Source organism: Rhipicephalus microplus, chromosome 3, assembly GCF_043290135.1.
Source record: "Rhipicephalus microplus isolate Deutch F79 chromosome 3, USDA_Rmic, whole genome shotgun sequence".
Taxonomy (NCBI): domain Eukaryota; kingdom Metazoa; phylum Arthropoda; class Arachnida; order Ixodida; family Ixodidae; genus Rhipicephalus; species Rhipicephalus microplus.
This window is the reverse complement of record NC_134702.1, coordinates 139,379,010-139,397,728: the sequence shown is the minus strand read 5'-3', so window position 1 is coordinate 139,397,728 and position 18,719 is coordinate 139,379,010. Positions and strand designations below refer to the sequence as shown.

General features: G+C 46.1%; 1 protein-coding gene across 1 annotated transcript in view; it reads left to right on the top strand.

Moving 5' to 3' along the window:
• The window catches only part of LOC119187201 (nose resistant to fluoxetine protein 6), a 67,517-nt gene that overhangs the window by 20,072 nt on the left and 28,726 nt on the right, over positions 1-18,719 (top strand). Inside the window, exons 5-10 of the mRNA XM_037435432.2 lie at positions 2,642-2,729; positions 3,146-3,255; positions 5,618-5,791; positions 13,261-13,354; positions 14,758-14,853; positions 16,667-16,832. Coding sequence (XP_037291329.1) covers positions 2,642-2,729; positions 3,146-3,255; positions 5,618-5,791; positions 13,261-13,354; positions 14,758-14,853; positions 16,667-16,832 — 728 coding nt within the window. The remainder of the gene's footprint in view (positions 1-2,641; positions 2,730-3,145; positions 3,256-5,617; positions 5,792-13,260; positions 13,355-14,757; positions 14,854-16,666; positions 16,833-18,719) is intronic.

Genomic DNA, 18,719 nt, shown 5'->3' with positions numbered 1-18,719 from the left:
CGTGCTAGCGACGCTGCCTTCGAAACCCAAGCCACCTACAAGTAAAGGACGTGTCATTCTTCTAGGGGACACTCGGGTACTGCAACATTTCGAACGTATTCTTCGATTAGGTCCGAAATTCTGTTTTGAACCACATCTTTCTTCAGTTGCAAAGGTGGCCCTTGCACGCGAGTTTTTACGTCAGGCTCCCGAAGCGGAAAACGTGCATTGCATCTAGGAGTCGGTACTAGGTATATCTGTTAAGTGGTAGAGAAACCAGGACACGGGCAGAATTTGTGGGGACTTGTGAACTGGTTCGTAGATAAGTGCCTTCGGGTTTTTGTATCTGACAAGGAAGGGTGTTTGTTGCCATGCCGCAGTTGTTTAATGAGAAAGCCACTGATTCCGTAAAAAAGAACTTTAAGCTGGTATCAGAAAAGGTCTCTAAGATAAAGAAGTGTGCCTTGGCACTTTTTGAGCATTTAAATTTTGAGCACTTGTGTTCTGGTGCTAAAGCTGCTAAAGGCCTTGAGCTGCAGATTATTTTCACTGCCAGAACCCATAAGGCTGATGACCTTTTCCAGGAAATTGTTACCGAGTAGAACTCATGGCAACACGTTGTGTCTGTTTTTTTACAGGGAAATTTAGAGGCGTTGCATTTGGTTGTTCCTTTCCTTATTCGCAACTCAGTTGAGGTGGTAACAGTGTTGGCTAAGCATAACCCTTCAAGTTGTACTGCATTTAGTGTAGATATACAAGACTTGTTTTATTCTTTGCCACATAGTTGCCTCGTGATCTGTGTGAAAGAAACTATTGTCGAGGACAATGATGAAGTGATGTTTAGAAATAATGTTGGCATTCCAGTGGAAAGCTCCCTAGAACTAATTTGGTTTACTTATGTTCTAGAGTTGTTTCATTTGTCCATGCTGTACGTACATAAATCGGTTACCTGTATCGGGTCAAGGACAGCCCCAGTATTAAGCAATATATTTCTTGAAAAAGTGTAGTGAACCCATCAGCAAGATTTCGAGTATATTGCAAGGCATGTTTTTAGATATGTCTACGATTACTTGGTGTTTGTTGATCGCGTCAACTTTTTATGGTGTCTATAAACCAGGTTGTAAGTATGTTCTAGCACAGAGGCAACGAGCTGTGGTTTACTTCTGAAGTGCCAAGACACAATGTTTGCTATTTTAGAGCTTTCATTACAGTTCCAGAGGAACCATATGTTTGCTAGTCTTATTCTCCCCCCTCCCTATTCCAGGAAACCGCTTTTAAGCTATCGCTTCGCTCTTTCAAAATTTGTAAATAATAAATTGGTCACGTATGGTCTTGATTCGGCTCTAAAAAATTCTGTCCTCACGCTGTAGGTGAGTTTTTACGGCAGGTTGTCAGGTTAGAAGCGGCGGGTTTCCCACACCTGGTCCTTGCCTCCCCTTCACAGCGACTGTTCCATCGCTTTCGAAGGGAACAAAAAGAGCGCCTTGGTGCTGCGAATGTGGCTTCATATCGGCAAAAAAAGTTCGTAGTTATCCCATACCTGCACTCTGTGTCGCACCGTTGGAAGAAGGTGGTCAGTCATTATGACATAAATGTTGTCTTTCGTGCTGGCAAGAAGCTATATAGGAAGCGTGTGTGCAGAGTTGACAAAAGAGTGCAGACGGGGCACGTCTCTGACAGCCCTGAAGGTTGCTCTATAAAGCATTCTAAGCGTTTCAATGTCTGTGTCAGCGGAGTGGTGTACTCCACCCCTTCGTCTTGCGGGGGCTCGTACAATGGAAAGACGGGTCGTTGCCTCAACGTCCGGCTGCAGGAGTATGCTTGCTCTCTGAAAGGTCGACCATTTACGCATCTTGTCCTCCGTTGCCGGTGGTGTGGCTGCGCAGCTGACTTCACCAAAACCACTGTGTTGATGAGGCGTAGAGGCCAGCACACGCTTGAATCGCTGAAGCGTATGAAATTATAAAAAGCAAGAAACAGGTGTGTGAGCCAACCTTCAATCGTTCTCACAAATGCTGAGATTTCGTACCTACAGCATACTTAATTACGTGCTTGGTTGGGGATGTCAAGGTTTATTTATGCATCTCTGTGTGCCTATATATGACACGTTGTTTTGATTAAACCTTCGGTTGTTAGCCAGTACTTGGGTCATGCACTTTCTTGTGTTCTCTTTGTTTTTTTTTTGTGCGCTGATCGTGATGAGTATGTTCCCACTAGCTGAATTGACTACTTTACTTCAGTTCACACATACTCTATTTGGCTCGCTGGTTCGCACCCAGTATAATAAAACAGCGAAAATTAGTAAATGTGGGTGAAAATTAGTCATAAAGAAACCTAGGCTAATCATCCACCGGACCAATGATTTTTCATGATTTCCCAATGATTTGCATGCTTGATAAGATACCATGCCAACTTCCCGAAGTTTCGATCTCATAATGCGTGACTTGCTGTCACAGTGCGGCCGTGTCTACTGTAGTGAGGACGCTGTGAATTCCTCGATAAACCATCATCGCGGAAGTTCCTTATTCTGTGGCTGTCACACCTTTAGCACTTGTGCAAGAGTATACCGCTGTTTGTAGGACAGTGTGAATTTCCTTGGCTTTTGTAATAACGAAACGAGCTAAACATATATAAATCTTCCTGCCGCTCTTTTCTTTTGCAGTAGCCCAGCTTATCAGCCTGACCTCTGCGTTGACCAGTTGTCGAACCGACGAGAGCAACGAGTTGAATGGCACACAAGTCGCCTTCATGTAAGCATCCGTAAACTTCACTTTGAATGCCGCATCCATTGTTCGAGGTGGGGAAGTATGCTTAAACGCTTTCTTCAATTGGTTGGTGTAGTTATGCTCACTTCATTTCCTTTAGCATAGAGCGCTTCAATGGGAGAGCAGTAGAGCCACTATTTTGATTACTTTCTAAAACAAGAAGAAGGAACGCGCGACAGCGCTTATGTTCATATCGATTTTTACACTATTTTTCGAATATGTTCAAGGACTTTCACAAAGTGACCCAACATTCGATTCTTCTTGAGCTACTATAGGCACCTCGTGTAGATAAAATTTTACACAAGGTGCTATAAATTTATTTAAAAAGGTAATAATCAATCAATAAATAAATAATACAAATAAATTAATAAATTAATTATGTCTTGCGATATCCTTTTCAGTGTCATATACTCCACGCTGACAATCTGCGTTCTTCTAGGAACGATAGTTGACGTGCTAGAAAGGCTTAAGAAGAAGGAGACTACTCTACTGCACAAGGACAAAGACTCAGGTGAGGCTGACGTACCAGTCGGTTCGTCATGAGTCATGACTACTGAGCAAAAATGAGTGACTCTGATGTTACTTTAGAATATTACATCAGCAAAAGCAGCAGAATATACAATCTACTGACGACAAGTATACTGTGTACCGCGCCAGGTGGTATATTGGCCGTTACAACATTGTTAGGTTGTTATCGATTTGAAATAATATAATATTTTCCGTATATGCGTGGTGGCCAGGTCAACCTGAAGCTGATTCAGCTTTTTTTTCTCTTTAAATGCGAAGCAGCTTATGGCGAAGCTCAATCCGGTGTGCGTAATTACCCTTACTGTGCGCGCGCAACAGGAAGCACTTCCAGAACGCGTTTCAGCCTGTGTAAAGTGTAAGACGCTGTGGCTTCTGCCCCTTACACTCTTTCAGCAATCATGTGATGGCGTCAGGGAACGAGATCCTTCAGATGAACCCATGTTGTTCCGCGTCGCGTGGCGATGAACCTGCGTGGCATGCTCCGACAAGAGAGAGCAACAGCTTAAATAAAAGGCACAGCGATGTAGTTCAATTCAGCGTGCTGGTGGTGCGGAGGGTGGTGGCCAGTAGCTTGCTACGACCATTTCGGCCCAGTTAACCGCTTCAGCCTGAACGTGGTGGGCAGTGGACGACAGTAGTGACTCCCATGACGCCTCAAGGGAAGCTGGCAGTATTTCCTTTGGTGGTGTGTTTGCCTTGCATTCTCAAATAATGTGATTTTGGGTTGCCTGAGTACGGGAAAAGTAAGAGCAACAGAAACCGCAGTGAATTCATGGTGTGCCTCATTTGCAAAGAGGCGTTAACATTGGGCAAGGTGACCGTGACGAACAGAACTTTAAGTCTATGCGCTGCTTCGCATGCTGTACTCATGGTTCCCTGTAATGGGGGATGGTGCAGTTTTTTTTACCTGGTCTGCCATAACATTGAATATATATGCAATTTCTTGCTATTCATGAATTCTAAGAAGAGGAGACTGAGGATAAAGGAAAGGCCGGGACGTCAACCAGACACGCGTCTGGTTTGCTACCCTGCACTGAGAGGAAGGAACGAAGGGACTAAAAGAAAAAAAAAGAGAAGACGTAACATAGCACAGTCAGGGAACATGTGCGCCCGTCCATTGCATGCCTACAAGTATGGTCTCTTAAGCCAGTCGACCTTTAAAAACGCAGCAATGGTCGCGTTGCTTTCCAACTTGCGACGAAAACAGATATATCATCCAGTTTGTTCGACGTACTACGTAGAACACTGCGTTCGCTCACAAAACAATAACAGCTAGGAAAACAACAGACGTTCTACTGTTTCCTAACTATCGCATGAATCACATCTGGATGTATGCACCTCTCTCTTTCCTATTCATTGCTTTACCAAAGGCATGGTTGTGGTTGCTTTTTTTTTTAACATGAAAAGGTTTTATGTCGGCGTCTACCAAGAATGCAGTGACGTATTTCCGTCGCGAAAATAACGTCGACAAATACGCAATCAGAAGGAAAAAAAAGTGTCGTCGGCGAGAGTCAATGTCATGACCTTTGGGGCTGCAACAACCACTGCCGGGTATGCTAATCATTGCGTCAACTGGTTTACAAACGCGCTTTTTAAATCAAACACTGTTCTTTCGCAGTGTTCTTTAAAGTGAACTAATGCACGATGATCGAGGCACCCACGATTAGTTCTCTGCTCCGACAGCCGTCTGGATACAGCCGAGTGGTTCGGACGCTCGCTTACATAGATCGGGGCTATGCGGGTCCTAATCTCGCTGCGGCAAGGAGACATTTTCACCAAGAACTTTCTACCTCTTTGATTCTACTTCTATCTCTGTTCCTCTTTCTCTCCATGTTTGCTTGTTGCCTCACCCGTGAAGTTAATGCATCACTCGCTGGACAAATTGGCGCATTTCTCGTGGTGACGAAGCAGAAGAGGGCGAAGAAAAAGACGAAGATGGAGCGTGCTGGTTGATAATGATATTTTTCTATCTACAGCATACAGCTAACTTCTACCTCAAGCGCTTTGCTCTAAACAATAAAAAAAGGGAGTACACTTTGCTCGTTTTTGGTGTGTCCTGGCTCGGCACGTATACGACTATCCTTAACGAGGCACATTAGCTTTTTCCAGCGTCGGAAGACTCTCCGACGTGGGTATAATGATCTTCTGAGAGACTTTACATGTTTCTTCAAAGAGGTCTTACACGTGATAAGACAGGACTAAGACAAAAGAGTCAACAAGATCTTTTTTTTTGTCTAATGTACCCAGGCGAGCTAGAAGCTGCTACAAACCGACGAGTGCAGAAGTCTCATTTGACTCTTTAGTTGATTTCTCCTCTTTCTGTCAATTCCTCTGGCTTCTTGCAGGAAAATGGGTGGCAGCATGGAAGGCCTTCTCTGCCGTAAGAAACACGGAATCGCTGCTCAAGAAGACTCCACCCGAGCACGAGTGTCTAAAGTGCCTGAACGGAATGCGCTTCTTCACGGCCTTGTGGGTCATACTGGGACACAGCTACAACATTCTGGACCCACACATTCTCGGTAAGTCCACTTGCAAGCCTACAATGGACGACTGCGAGAGAGACCAAGAACTGGAGATAACACATAAAACAAATCGTGCTACAGTACTCGAGAATCGTGTGCTTTTAAATTTCACTGAGCGTGTACAGAATGTCTTCTACTGTATGACATATTTTGGTGTTCACCTAATGTTTTAGCATTGCCAAGCAAGAAAAAGTAGCTGGTGCACCCGCCATCAAGGCACCAGCCTCTCCTATCAATCGTTTTGACAAAAAATAAAAAATAAAAATTGGCAGATCCCACGTACACTGGTAATCGATGATATGCGAAGCACGAGTGAGAAATGCTAATATGTCACCGGCGCTTGGCGTGGCAACGCCGGCGACTACGTGCGTCCGTTTCATTTCGAAATGTATTGGCGCATTAATTCTGGCATGTAGTCATGTTCTCACATGACACGCATCTCATGATTATCCAGTAACATACCTTCGTCGTCCATTGGCGTCACGTAATAAAAAATTCGGCATATGTGAAGCTAGTGAAATGACCGCGAGTGCATCATCAGTGTGGCATGTAGTTATGTCGTGATTATCATATTTGAATGCGTCATTTACCTATGTCGTCCGTTCGCGTCGCGTAATACCAAGTTTGGTACATCTGAAGCTAGCGAAACAGCCGCGAGCGCATCATGACCACAGCCTGTAGTCATGTTGTTACATGAAATGCATCTTATGTTTATCATGTTTGCACCAGTATCATACCTTCGTCATCCATTCCCGTCACGTAATACCAAATGTGGTATTAGCGAAGCTAGCAAAACAGCCGCCAGCGCATCATGAGCGTGGCATGTAGTCATGTTTTTACATGACACGCATGTCATGATTTTCATGTTAGGGTCTGTCGCTTGTGTTCGCTATGCAATCATGCCATACCATACCAGTTTTGCAATATGCCATGTGAACGAAACCACCGCAAGAGCGGCAGGACCATGAAATGTAATTCATGACATTCATGATATACATATTGTCACATGCGTCCCGCGAAAAAGACGAAGGCGACAGCGCATACGCGCATCTGCACGCTTTTATGCAGAACGCAACAACGAGAAAGATGAGGAACTCTCTCTCACGCGGTTAACAAAAAGACCGACCCGCTGCTGTTTTCTCAGCGTCTTCGAGTACGACCTCTCTCTTGACGTCGCGACACTGGTGGAGGTGCTGGGACCTGCAACCTGATGCAAGAAAGCGTTGTTCGGGACCGTACACCCAGTCCGGAGCCTCAACGTCTTGTTGCGACTCCAGTACACCGATTCAGCCGGCGCCTATTAGGCCTAAGCCCAGAACTCTTGACGGCATCTCCTGTTACCAACATGGCGGCCCCTTCAGCGTCTGCGAATCTTCCCCCGGCCCAGACGACTCACCCTTACCAGGTAACTTTTGAGACTCCTCGTGTTCCCGAACTCTTCCGTGGAGAACCGTATGAAGATGTCGAGGACTGGCTCGACCAGTTCGAGCGGACCGCTGTGGTGAATCGTTGGAGCGTGCAAGAAAAACTTGGCCGTGCCTACTTTGCAATGGAGAATAGCGCTCGCACATGGTACGAGAACAGGGAGCCTACTTTCCAAACCTGGGACAATTTCCGCCAAAAGCTTCTCGAGACGTTCCTGAGTGCGGACCGACGGGATCTCGCACAGCAGATGATCGAAGCCCGCATGCAAAAGCCGAACGAAAGCGTGGCCATGTTCGCGGAGGATATGGCCCGCCTATTTCGCCGCGCTGACCCTGACATGCCCGAGGCAAGGAAAGTTCGTCATCTGATGCGGGGAGTTAAGGAACCGCTTTTCGCCGGCCTTGTACGAAATCCGCCAACAACAGTGGATGAATTCATCAAAGAGGCGACTGTCATTGAGCGGGCGCTCCGGCAACGATGCCGTCACTTTGACCGCCTGCCCGACCAAACGCCTGTTGGTGCCGCCGCTCAAAACGCCGCCGTTTCTGAAAATTCTTTACGGCAAATGATTCGACAAATCCTGCGGGAAGAGCTGCGGGCCCTCGGCCTTCCGTCTACCGATCCTCCAGTTGCTTCTGTTGCAGAAATCGTGCGCCAGGAACTACGGCAAGCCTTTCCCTCACCGGCGCCACCACCCGAACCACGTCCACTGACCTATGGTGATGCCGTCCGCCGTCATCCGCCTGCCCCAGAAGAACCACCCTTTCAGCCACGGCCCGTTACCTTGCCGTGGTGGCAGCGTGAACCTGTGCGGCGACCACCAGTACGTCGGACCGACTTGTGGCGCACCGCCGACCGTCGACCCCTTTGTTTCCACTGCGGCGAACCAGGCCACATCTCGCGCTACTGCCGTCATCGAGAAACCCGGTTTGGAAACTTTTCTCGGCCCGCTTCTTTTTATTCTGAAGACCCTCGTGACCATGGTGCTGATCACCTACCGACCAACCAAGCGTCTTCACCAAGTCGTCGCTGGCGGTCTCCCTCACCTGCACGAGGTCAGAATTCTCCGAATCGCCAAAGATACGCGGACGCCGTCAGAAACCGCTCCCCAAGCCCGTGCCAGGGAAACTAACTGCCGCGACCTCCGGGGGCAAGGTTGCCAATTGCCGAGACACCAAAAAGACCCCCTTGCCTCTACACAAAGACGACGTGACGACGGTGATGACGAAGACGACAACAACCACGAGTACTACTGCCAATGAATTTGTACGTGCGGACCTCAGCGTTATTATAGACGGACGCCACGTAACAGCACTGGTTGACACTGGTGCTGACTTCTCTATTATGCGACAAGAGCTCGCCGACCGCCTTAAGAAGGTTAAGACGCCGTGGAGTGGGCCGAGCATAAGGAGTGCTGGTGGGCAGCTAATGACGCCAACCGGTAAATGCACCGCTCGGCTCGTAATCGATGATTCGAACTTCGTCGCCACTTTTGTCATTTTACCGGACTGTTGTAAAGAGTTGATTTTGGGTATGGATTTTCTGCGAGAGTACGGTGCTGTCATCAACATCCCAGAACGTATCGTCACCTTTTCCGCCCATCCTTACGTCGACGCCACCTCTGAAGAACAACTGCAACGTTTACGTGTAGCCGATGATGTGATGCTCCTGCCGAGATCTTGCTGCCTTGTGTCGGTGTTGTGTGAACGGCCGTGCCGTAATGAGGTGATAGCGGAGCGAATAGACACGCTATTGCTTACGCAAGGTGTTTCAATAGCGAGAGGCATTCTGGCACTAATTGATGGGCGGGCAGAAGTCCTCATTATCAACTTCAGCAACGAGCGTCGTCACATCCAGAAGGGCACCGCGATCGCCTACTACGACGACGTGGACCAAGCCAGAGATTGCTTCGCTTTTCAACCGGACGAGGCGACCATCCCAGCCTCGACACCTTTGTCTGTCAACATTTGCTCAACCCTGTCAGTCTCGGAAAAACAGCGCCTACTAGAGCTTATACACCAGTTCAAAAATTGTTTTTCGTGCACGTCGAAAGTCAAGCAAACACCACTGACCCGGCACCGAATCATCATTGAAGAAAATACGAGACCGATCCGTCAAAACCCATACCATGTGGCTCCGAAAGAACGTGAGGAGATCCAAAAGCAAGTTCAGAAGATGCTCCAAGATGACGTAATACAGCCTTCCAAGAGTCCCTGGGCATCCCCCGTGGTATTGGTTAAAAAGAAAAACGGCAGCTTGCGTTTCTGTATAGATTACCGCAAGTTAAACCAAGTAACGAAGAAAGACGTCTACCCACTGCCACGTATAGATGACTCTCTTGATCGGCTGCGGCATGCACGCTATTTCTCATCGATGGACCTGCGAAGTGGCTATTGGCAAATAGAGGTCGACGAGAGAGACCGTGAGAAAACTGCTTTCGTGACGCCCGACGGTCTTTATGAATTTAAAGTGCTTCCATTCGGGTTATGCTCAGCGCCAGCCACTTTTCAGCGTTTAATGGACACTGTGCTATCAGGACTTAAGTGGCAGACATGCTTGGTTTATCTAGACGACGTTGTCGTCTTCTCAGCTACATTCGAGGAACACCTAAGTCGATTATTCGCTGTTCTAGAAGCTATACGTTCGGCTGGCCTGACTTTAAAGCCAGAGAAGGGCCATTTCGGTTTCAACGAACTTTGCTTCTTAGGCCACGTGGTCAGCCACGAAGGTGTTCGACCTGACCCGGGCAAAATCGACGCTGTCGCAAAGTTTCCCGCACCGCATGACAAAAGAGCAGTGAGACGCTTCTTAGGCCTCTGCGCTTATTACCGACGATTCATCGCCAACTTTTCGTCTATTGCGGCGCCTCTGACGCGGCTCACACGAGAGGATGTCCCCTTTCTTTGGAGCGAAAAGGAACAAACAGCGTTCAACGAATTACGCCAACGCCTCCAAACACCTCCGGTTCTGGCGCGCTTTGACCAGGAAGCACCAACAGCACTTCACACCGACGCAAGCAATGTAGGCCTGGGCGCCGTACTGATACGATGGCACGATAACTCCGAGAAAGTGATAGCCTATGCCAGCAGAGCTCTCTCTCGCACGGAAGAGAACTACTCGACTACCGAGAAAGAGTGCCTCGCCGTGGTTTGGGCGGTTCTCAAATTTCGACCGTATCTGTACGGCCGCTCATTCAAGGTCGTCAGTGATCACCACTCGCTTTGCTGGCTCACTAACTTGAAAGACCCATCCGGCCGTTTAGCACGCTGGAGCCTTCGCCTTCAGGAGTTTGATATGACCATTATTTATAAATCAGGGAAGAAGCACACCGACGCAGACTGTTTCTCGCGGTCACCCGTTGAGCCTGCCGCTATCAATGACGAGTCTATGGACGCCGCATTCTTGGGAGTCATCAACGCGGCCACTATCTCACAAGAGCAGCGCCGTGACCCTGACCTGCTTTCGCTTATCGATTTCTTAGAAGGACGACGGGAAGACGTGCCGCGAATTTTTGCGAGAGGAGTGCCATCTTTTTGTTTAAGGAACGACGTCCTATACAAGAAAAACTTTTCTCCCACCGGCAGCCCATACTTGCTCGTCGTCCCTGCATCACTGCGAAAAGAAATTCTGGAAGCCTGCCATGATGAAGTCACCTCTGGTCATCTCGGTTACACTCGAACATAGTCCCGTCTGCAAAACAGTTACTACTGGCCTAACCTACCTGTTGCTGTGAAACATCACGTCCAAACATGTGCCGACTGTCAAAGACGCAAAGCACCACCCGGCAGGCCGGCAGGCTTATTACATTCCGTTCAAGTGCCAGCAAAGCCATTCGCCCAAATCGGAATGGATTTCCTGGGCCCATTCCCAACTTCTACCACAGGGAACAGATGGATCATTGTCGCCACTGATTACTTGTCTCGCTACGCAGAAACTAAAGCCATGCCGAGGGCCACAGCAGCAGAAGCGGCTCATTTCTTCATAGAAAACGTCGTCCTTCGGCATGGTGCTCCAACAGTTCTCATCACGGATAGAGGAACTGCGTTCGGGGCAGAACTTTTGGAGTCGGTTCTCAGGCTCAGTGGTACAGCTCACCGGAGAACAACGGCGTACCACCCACAAACGAACGGACTAACAGAGCGGCTTAATAAGACCCTCGCAGACATGCTCTGCATGTATGTCGACACAGAACACAAGAACTGGGACGAAATCTTGCCTTATGTAACCTTCGCCTATAATACTGCCCGGCAGGAAACTACCGGAATGACGCCGTTTAGTTTAATACACGGGCGCGAAGTCACTACAACGTTGGACGCTATGCTGCCGCACGAGTGTGACGACACTCACGCTGACGCCGAAGAATTTGGTCAGCGTGCCGAAGAAGCCCGACAGCTAGCCCGCGTGCGTATTTGTCACCAGCAACACAAAGATGCGAAACGGTACGACCTACGACATAAATTGGTAACCTACAAACCAGGCGACAAGGTATGGGTCTGGATCCCAATACGTCGACGCGGACTTTCAGAAAAGTTATTACGACGATACTTTGGCCCATATCGAGTCACCCGACGATTGAACGACATCAACTACGAAGTTATTTCCGACGGCGATTGCAGTTCCACTCACCGAAACTGCTCACCCGAAATCGTGCATGTCATCCGGATGAAACCCTACTTGTCCAGCTAACTCTCGTTTGTCCTGTGCGTGCCGGTGCATATGTGCGTTTTTATAAGTAGAGTGCCTTGGCTGCGCATCGGGACGATGCCATTTTTGGAGGGAGGCAAATGTCACATGCGTCCCGCGAAAAAGACGAAGGCGACAGCGCATACGCGCATCTGCACGCTTTTATGCAGAACGCAACAACGAGAAAGATGAGAAACTCTCTCTCACGCGGTTAACAAAAAGACCGACCCGCTGCTGTTTTCTCAGCGTCTTCGAGTATGACCTCTCTCTTGACGTCGCGACAATATCATGATTTCCATGTTATGACTAGTCAGATATGTTGTTCAGTCATGTTATGCCATACCAAGCTTCGTATCCATACCATTATCGAAATGGCCAGGAGAGCTAAAAGTCGTAGGCAGCTAGATAGATTGATACGCTCAAAGTCACCGAAGTTCGCTAAGAAATCAATAATTAAGTACAGTGAGGGCATCGGTGAGTGAGATGAAAAAAATATTGAAAGAGCCAAAACAGGAACGAAGACCGAAACATAATTTGTATGAAGTGAAGAGTTTACGAATGTCGGAAGGTGAATATGCTAACATATACCAGCTTGATCTACCAGAACTAGAATTTAATTTTGTGAAAAACACATGACAGCTACAGATGATGGTATGAAATTCACGCTCATTGTGTGTGTGCTTGCGTTCGTGCGCGTGTGTATTTCCTGTGATAAGCACAAAAATTGCTTTTTGGTATTCATCACACCTTTCAGAAGGGTTTCTCAATATCAACAAGAATTTATGTGGGAGATGAAGTTTAGTTGGATTTAAGTTGTCGCACTCATGTGCTTGTTCTCTGTGTGTTGTACTCGAGGAGGTAGGACACAATGCTCAATGCTTGTGTGCGTTCTACAGAGCTTTGCTGATGATCTTGATAATAATAAATAATAATAATAATAATAATAATAATAATAATAATAATAATAATAATAATAATAATAATAATAATAATAATAATAATAATAATAATAATAATAATAATAATAATAATAGTAATGATAATAATAATAATAATAATAATAATAATAATAATAATAGAATAATTTATGTAAGATTATATACAAGGACATACCGATGCATCTTAGAATGATACTGCACATTCCTGCCCGACTGCTTGCTCTCTCTCGCCCGTCTCTCACTTTTGTTTTTGCTGTTTTCTACATGCCCCGAATGGCATTGCCTTTAGGTGCAAGTAGATGGTATATGTATGCTGTTGTGCATTGCGTAAATGCTGCCTTTCATGTTGCTATGCACATATCTTATTTCTTACTTTTGGAAGAGGGCATTGTCAATGAAGTTTTTACTCACTCACTCTAGGAAGAGGACTTGGAATCTTCGAGATGACGAACGAATTCTTGTTTTGCATCATCGCGAACGCCTATCCCAGTGTCGAAACATTTTTCGTTCTCAGGTGAGATCTAAGAAAAAAAAACATTTCTACTTGTGTATGTATGTTGAACATTACTACCGTGATGTTGAGATAGCCGGGTCTGACGTAGCCTGCGTTCCAATATTTTTTTCATATATAAATAAAAAAACTAATTTTGGGGGGCAAGCCTGAAGCAAGCGCAGACCTCGGCACAGCCTTCCTAGTTTCTCTTTCATTTTCTTATACTTTCCTTGTCGCTCTATTTTGTCTGCAGCTGTGGAAATATGGTTAAGGTGCTCGGCTGCTGAACCGCATGTTTCGGGCTCGATACCAGCAGCAACGGTCGCAATTTAGATGGAGCCGAAACGGTACAGAGGTCCATGTGCTGTGCGATCTTAGTGCACGTTAAGGAACACCAGATGGTCGAAATTCCCGGAACCTTCTACTGCGGCGTTTCTCATAATACTATCGTGTTTTGGGACATAAATCCAAGATATTTTATTAGCGTTTCTTTCTTTCAGTTTTCCCTTCCTTTTACCTTTTTATTTCAACTTTTTCTATCGTTGTTCTTGTTTTTCTCTTTCTATTTCTTGCTTGCTTTGCATTTCTTTTTTTTATATACGGGGTTTTGCCTGCCCCAAGTGACGACGACAGCATACAAAAGCATACAACAGCCAGGGCCCTTAAAGTGCTGAGTACATAAAAAAAAAGTAAACACTAAAGTTCCTATGCCTAGGCAAATTTTTGTTCACAACTCACCACATCTATTGACTCTGATGTTACGGCGACAAAAGGAAGGTCACATTTGAGTTTTACTGCTGCTGAGAGACAACGACTTTGATAACGTCGAATTCATGTCACAGTTTTCGTCATAGTTTCTCTTGTTAAATTTGTTGCTCAACAGGGGAACTTTCCAAAGTCAGCCTTGATAACTTCCAGAAGGGTTGAAAAGCGGGCTAGTTGGTATAGATTCATACCAAATATTTCGCAGCGCACACCAATGGGACGCGAAAGAAAAAGACAAACAAGTGCGTCGTATTCGCTTAGTCCTCATCCACGTCAATAATATTTGCGGCTTAGCGGTGAAGTTGAATGGACGCTACATGCTTCAATGAGTTTACGGGAAAACAATCCAGGATGAAGCCAGCACTTTTCGTTTGTTTATTCTGGCCCTGTCTTCCTAGGTTACTCTCGAAAATGACCTATTCCTACTCTACAAGTATTATTTATGGTGCCTAAAACTCGGCTTTTTTACTAAACCACGTTCTATCTATCTGGATATGTACTCAACAAAGAGTGTTAATCGAATTTTGCATTTCACGCGAGCATTCTTTCAAAAGCATGCATTGACAACAATCGTACGTGTTTGCGGATGCCGGCATGGTTGTTCTTGCTCAAGCACCAATATCTTCTGTTCTTGCTCTTTTTCTTCGTTTTCTTTCCAGTGGATTTCTTCTAGTGCACCAAATGTATCCCAAGCTCAAGGACGCTCGTTCAAGAACAATGGTTTTCCTAACGGCTGAAATTAGGCGGTACATCAGGTGCGTAGGCATTATTTATTTATTTATTTATTTATTTATTTATTTCGGCTCTATTGTGTTCAATAAAAAATAAGGTAGCGTAGGCACTTGGTCAAATTTCTCTGGCACAATATGTCAAGTATATCGTCATTTTGCTTGTGCTTTTCGATTCAGTCCAGAGAAGATCTGTGCATATATATTGAGAAAACTTGGAAGCTGAAAGACAGAAGGTATGTATATTCACAAAAAATAATGATAATTAAAGAAATAATAATATGGTTGGCAAAATTTCACTGAGAAATGGGAAAGGAAAACAGGAAGACGAGAGAGAGAAAGTGAAAAAAGAAAATGAGCGCAGAGCACGCCTACCCGTACATGACCTATAAAAGTTTGAAGAATCGTATAGTTCGGGAAAAAATAAAGCCTGTCTCACAGTCACTCGAGAGACATGTCTGACGCTTAGGGCTCACTCAGACTCGGTATCGGCAACATTTTACTCATCCAGACTCACTCGAAGGGAGACTCAATAAATGTTTTCTCAGCAGGACCCACTCGAACCCAAAATGTTACTCGCCCGCACTCCCTTACACTCAGACTCCCTGACCGAACTGAGTTTGAGTGCAGTGCGTCACCCCAGGAGTGAGTTTGTCAACCTACGAAGAAATGGCACAAAACGAACTCAACCAACCAACGAATAACAACTGCGCTGTCGTGAATGCGCTGTTCGTCTGCGCTTGTAGTCCCGCGCAGGGACGTAGCGAGCGGGGGGGGGGGGTTACGAGTTTGGCACCGCCCAAATTTGTCGATTTTGCTTGCTTTCATATAGACACGCTCATACAAACGTATGCACGAATACACAGTATGTATTATGGTTGAACCTTCCCCTCTCCCTGAAAAAATGTGTCTACGCCCCTTAATGCATATCAGCTTCTGTAGTTATTATGCAGTTCAATTCGGACCTTGAGTGAGTATACAAAAAGTGATTTAGGCATAAAAAAAACAACACAAGACACAAATAATGCTCTGTTTAAGGTTGACGGCACCTCTCGCAAATATGCGAAGGCTGACATCCGCTTACTGAGCCTATATGTTTGTCTTGTCAAGTGCACTGTAGTTTCGAGTGGGAAATCTTTAGCAGCCAACGACTATGACGGTATTTAGACGTTCACCTAAGACGACTCGACGTTGAATATCACTCGGTGTGGCTAATTTATCTGTCCACTTTATTGCACGCAAACGCCGATTTTTAAAGCTTCCTAGTCACCCTCCAGAGATGAAGTTGACACAGGACTTTTGCAACGTTTGTGAGAAATGCTGCCCTTTTTGATTCAAGGCGACAGCCTTGGATGCCTCGGCGGCATTCACGATGCCAAGACGAATGAAGAAACAACATAATAGCATGATGGCGCTACCGTATGTCTTCACAATGAAACAATAAATAGCTGAAATTCGTTACCTTATTATGACGTCACAAGATGATGTAGAACAAGCTAGGGGCAGAAGACTTCTGGAGGGATGCGGCAGAGGGTCAACACATTGAAATAGAATAAAACGGAGGAGTAGATGACTGACCTTTCAGTCATCATAGGCCTAAGGGTCCCCAATCTTTCCGGCACGCGATTGTAGCAATGACAACGTGAGCGTGGCGCTCGCACGCTGAGTTGATAATTACGTTTTGCTTCATTTGATGCCGCTGCTCACGCTCTGTTCTCGTTCTAAGTCACTTTGCATGAGATCCTTGTGAGGCAACACATGTGGTCATTGCCTTAGTAATTTTCACTCCGCGATATTGACATGACCAGCCCACATCCACTTCTTACGGGTGGTTTCGCAGGTTGACGGTGCCCACGGCTCTCCTGTTGGGCTTGGTGTTCCTCTTGCCCCTGTTGGTTCGCGGACCCGCTGCGGACCAGTGGTTGCCGGGCAAGGTTGCCAAATGCTACCAGAGTTGGCCAGCCGTGCTTTTGCACTACAACAACTGGCTCACGCACGTCCGCATAGTAGGTGTATTTTTCTTTAAGATGGCCGAACGGGGGCGTGTGTATGCTCCGGACCACACTGTTTCAAGCAAGGCTGGGCAAATGCACTATGCAACTGTAGCGAGATACAAGATTCCGAGACGTAAACTATCTGAGGTGCAGATACAAGACACCAGCAGAAGAAATATACCTGATAAGATACTCGCCATTCGTACGTTTTAATATCTCGATATCTTTAATTCCTCACTATATTTGCAATGTTCCGGCCATTGAACGTTATCGGTTCGATTGTAAACCTTTTTGCAGACTTTCCTAGCTTTCCTCACGCGATCATAGCGGCCAAAAGTCACTGATTTTGGATTTTAACAATTCTTTTCTCTCCACTTACACTTCTGAAAAGCCAGGGAGTAAGTCCTGAAGCTGGTCTTTGCCTTATTTTCAGTTTTGCGTTCATTGCGGAGCTTCACTAGAAGTACATGTTGCTGAGCTAGTTTTTTTTTCATTTCGTAAGTCAGCCCCTAGAAAAAAAAATAAATTTTTCAAAAATACACATACAAGTTTTCTTCGTGTATAAAGTCTAATAGAGAACAGTGGTGTGGTCCACGAAGGCAGCGGTCAAAGTCGGGTTGTCGGCCAGGCCCGAGACCTGTTGCACGGTGGTGACGGCGACGACTTAATTGTAAACCAGTGCAGGTCCACTGTAAAGGTGAGGCAGATACATCTTGGTTTGGGGTGTCACAAAATGGGCATGATGTTCTGGGCTAGTTGGTTCATGTTAATGCACTAGCCACAAAAGTATGGCTGTTTTTTCCATGCAGAAATATTGAAAAAAGGTGTCGAAGGAGCACATAACATTTGACAGTTTGAACCAGTTGGAACACCAGATGGTCGATATTTTTTGACCATTTTCCTACGCTGTACTTCATAATCATACCGCGGCTTGAGCACGTAAAACACGAGATAGTATGGTTATTATTATTACCACAACTCAAGGGACTTGAAAACGTCAATGCAACATGAAGATGTTATGCAACTGGGTCATGGCTAAAAGTGGAATTCATTAAACATAAATCTCCATTCTAGTTTACACTGTAACCTCTATTAGCACTTCATATCTTTAGAGTACATGATCAACCTGACTCTTGGTCGATCCTCTTGAGCGGAGGGGGGGGGGGTGCAAATAATCTCAGGAGTGGCGATTTCCTTCGTTACTGGGCAGCGATCGAGCTAACTAAGCGAAGGGGTGATTTGCCATCAGGAGCCCCTACAACGAAGCTCCCTACATCAGGAACCCCTACAACGGAACTATGGGCCGTCCAGAGATCCCACGAAGCCTGACCGTCGTTTAATTAAGCCACTGGGTCATGGTTTTGGTGCTTGCTGTTGAGTTTTGAGATGCTGTATACCTAGTTATGTGGTTGAGTTGGCACTTCGCTGTCCGGTGAAGTGTGAGACGAGAAGGCTGTGAATGTCAATTTTTAGCAAAATGAAATTTCCGGGCAGGCTTACATATTGCGTAATTGCAGAGCAGGAAGCCTGGGTTTTCACGCGGTACAAGTTTGATTCAGGTGTGGAGGCCTTGATCCAAGAGAGATGCAGACGCTGTTTAGAGTTCCATGTCAGATAGCGGTTGAATCAGATTCAGAGTTTCGGTTGCCTCTTGGAACCTGCAGGCATGGTGGGTGGTGGGGGCCTTCATTACGCTGGGCCAACGTGGCTTTGAGTAGCTGATGGTTTCCGCCAGGTTCCTTCGGTGTCACTGTGATCTATATAAAGTGGTCTATATAGTATAGAGCGTCCCAAGCATGCCATATACGATACCATATCAGCAGAGAGATGTGTATTTTGCTTTGTATCGACAACGAATTCTTCGCTTACGGGAACTGCGGTTACTCGCCAAATGCCATT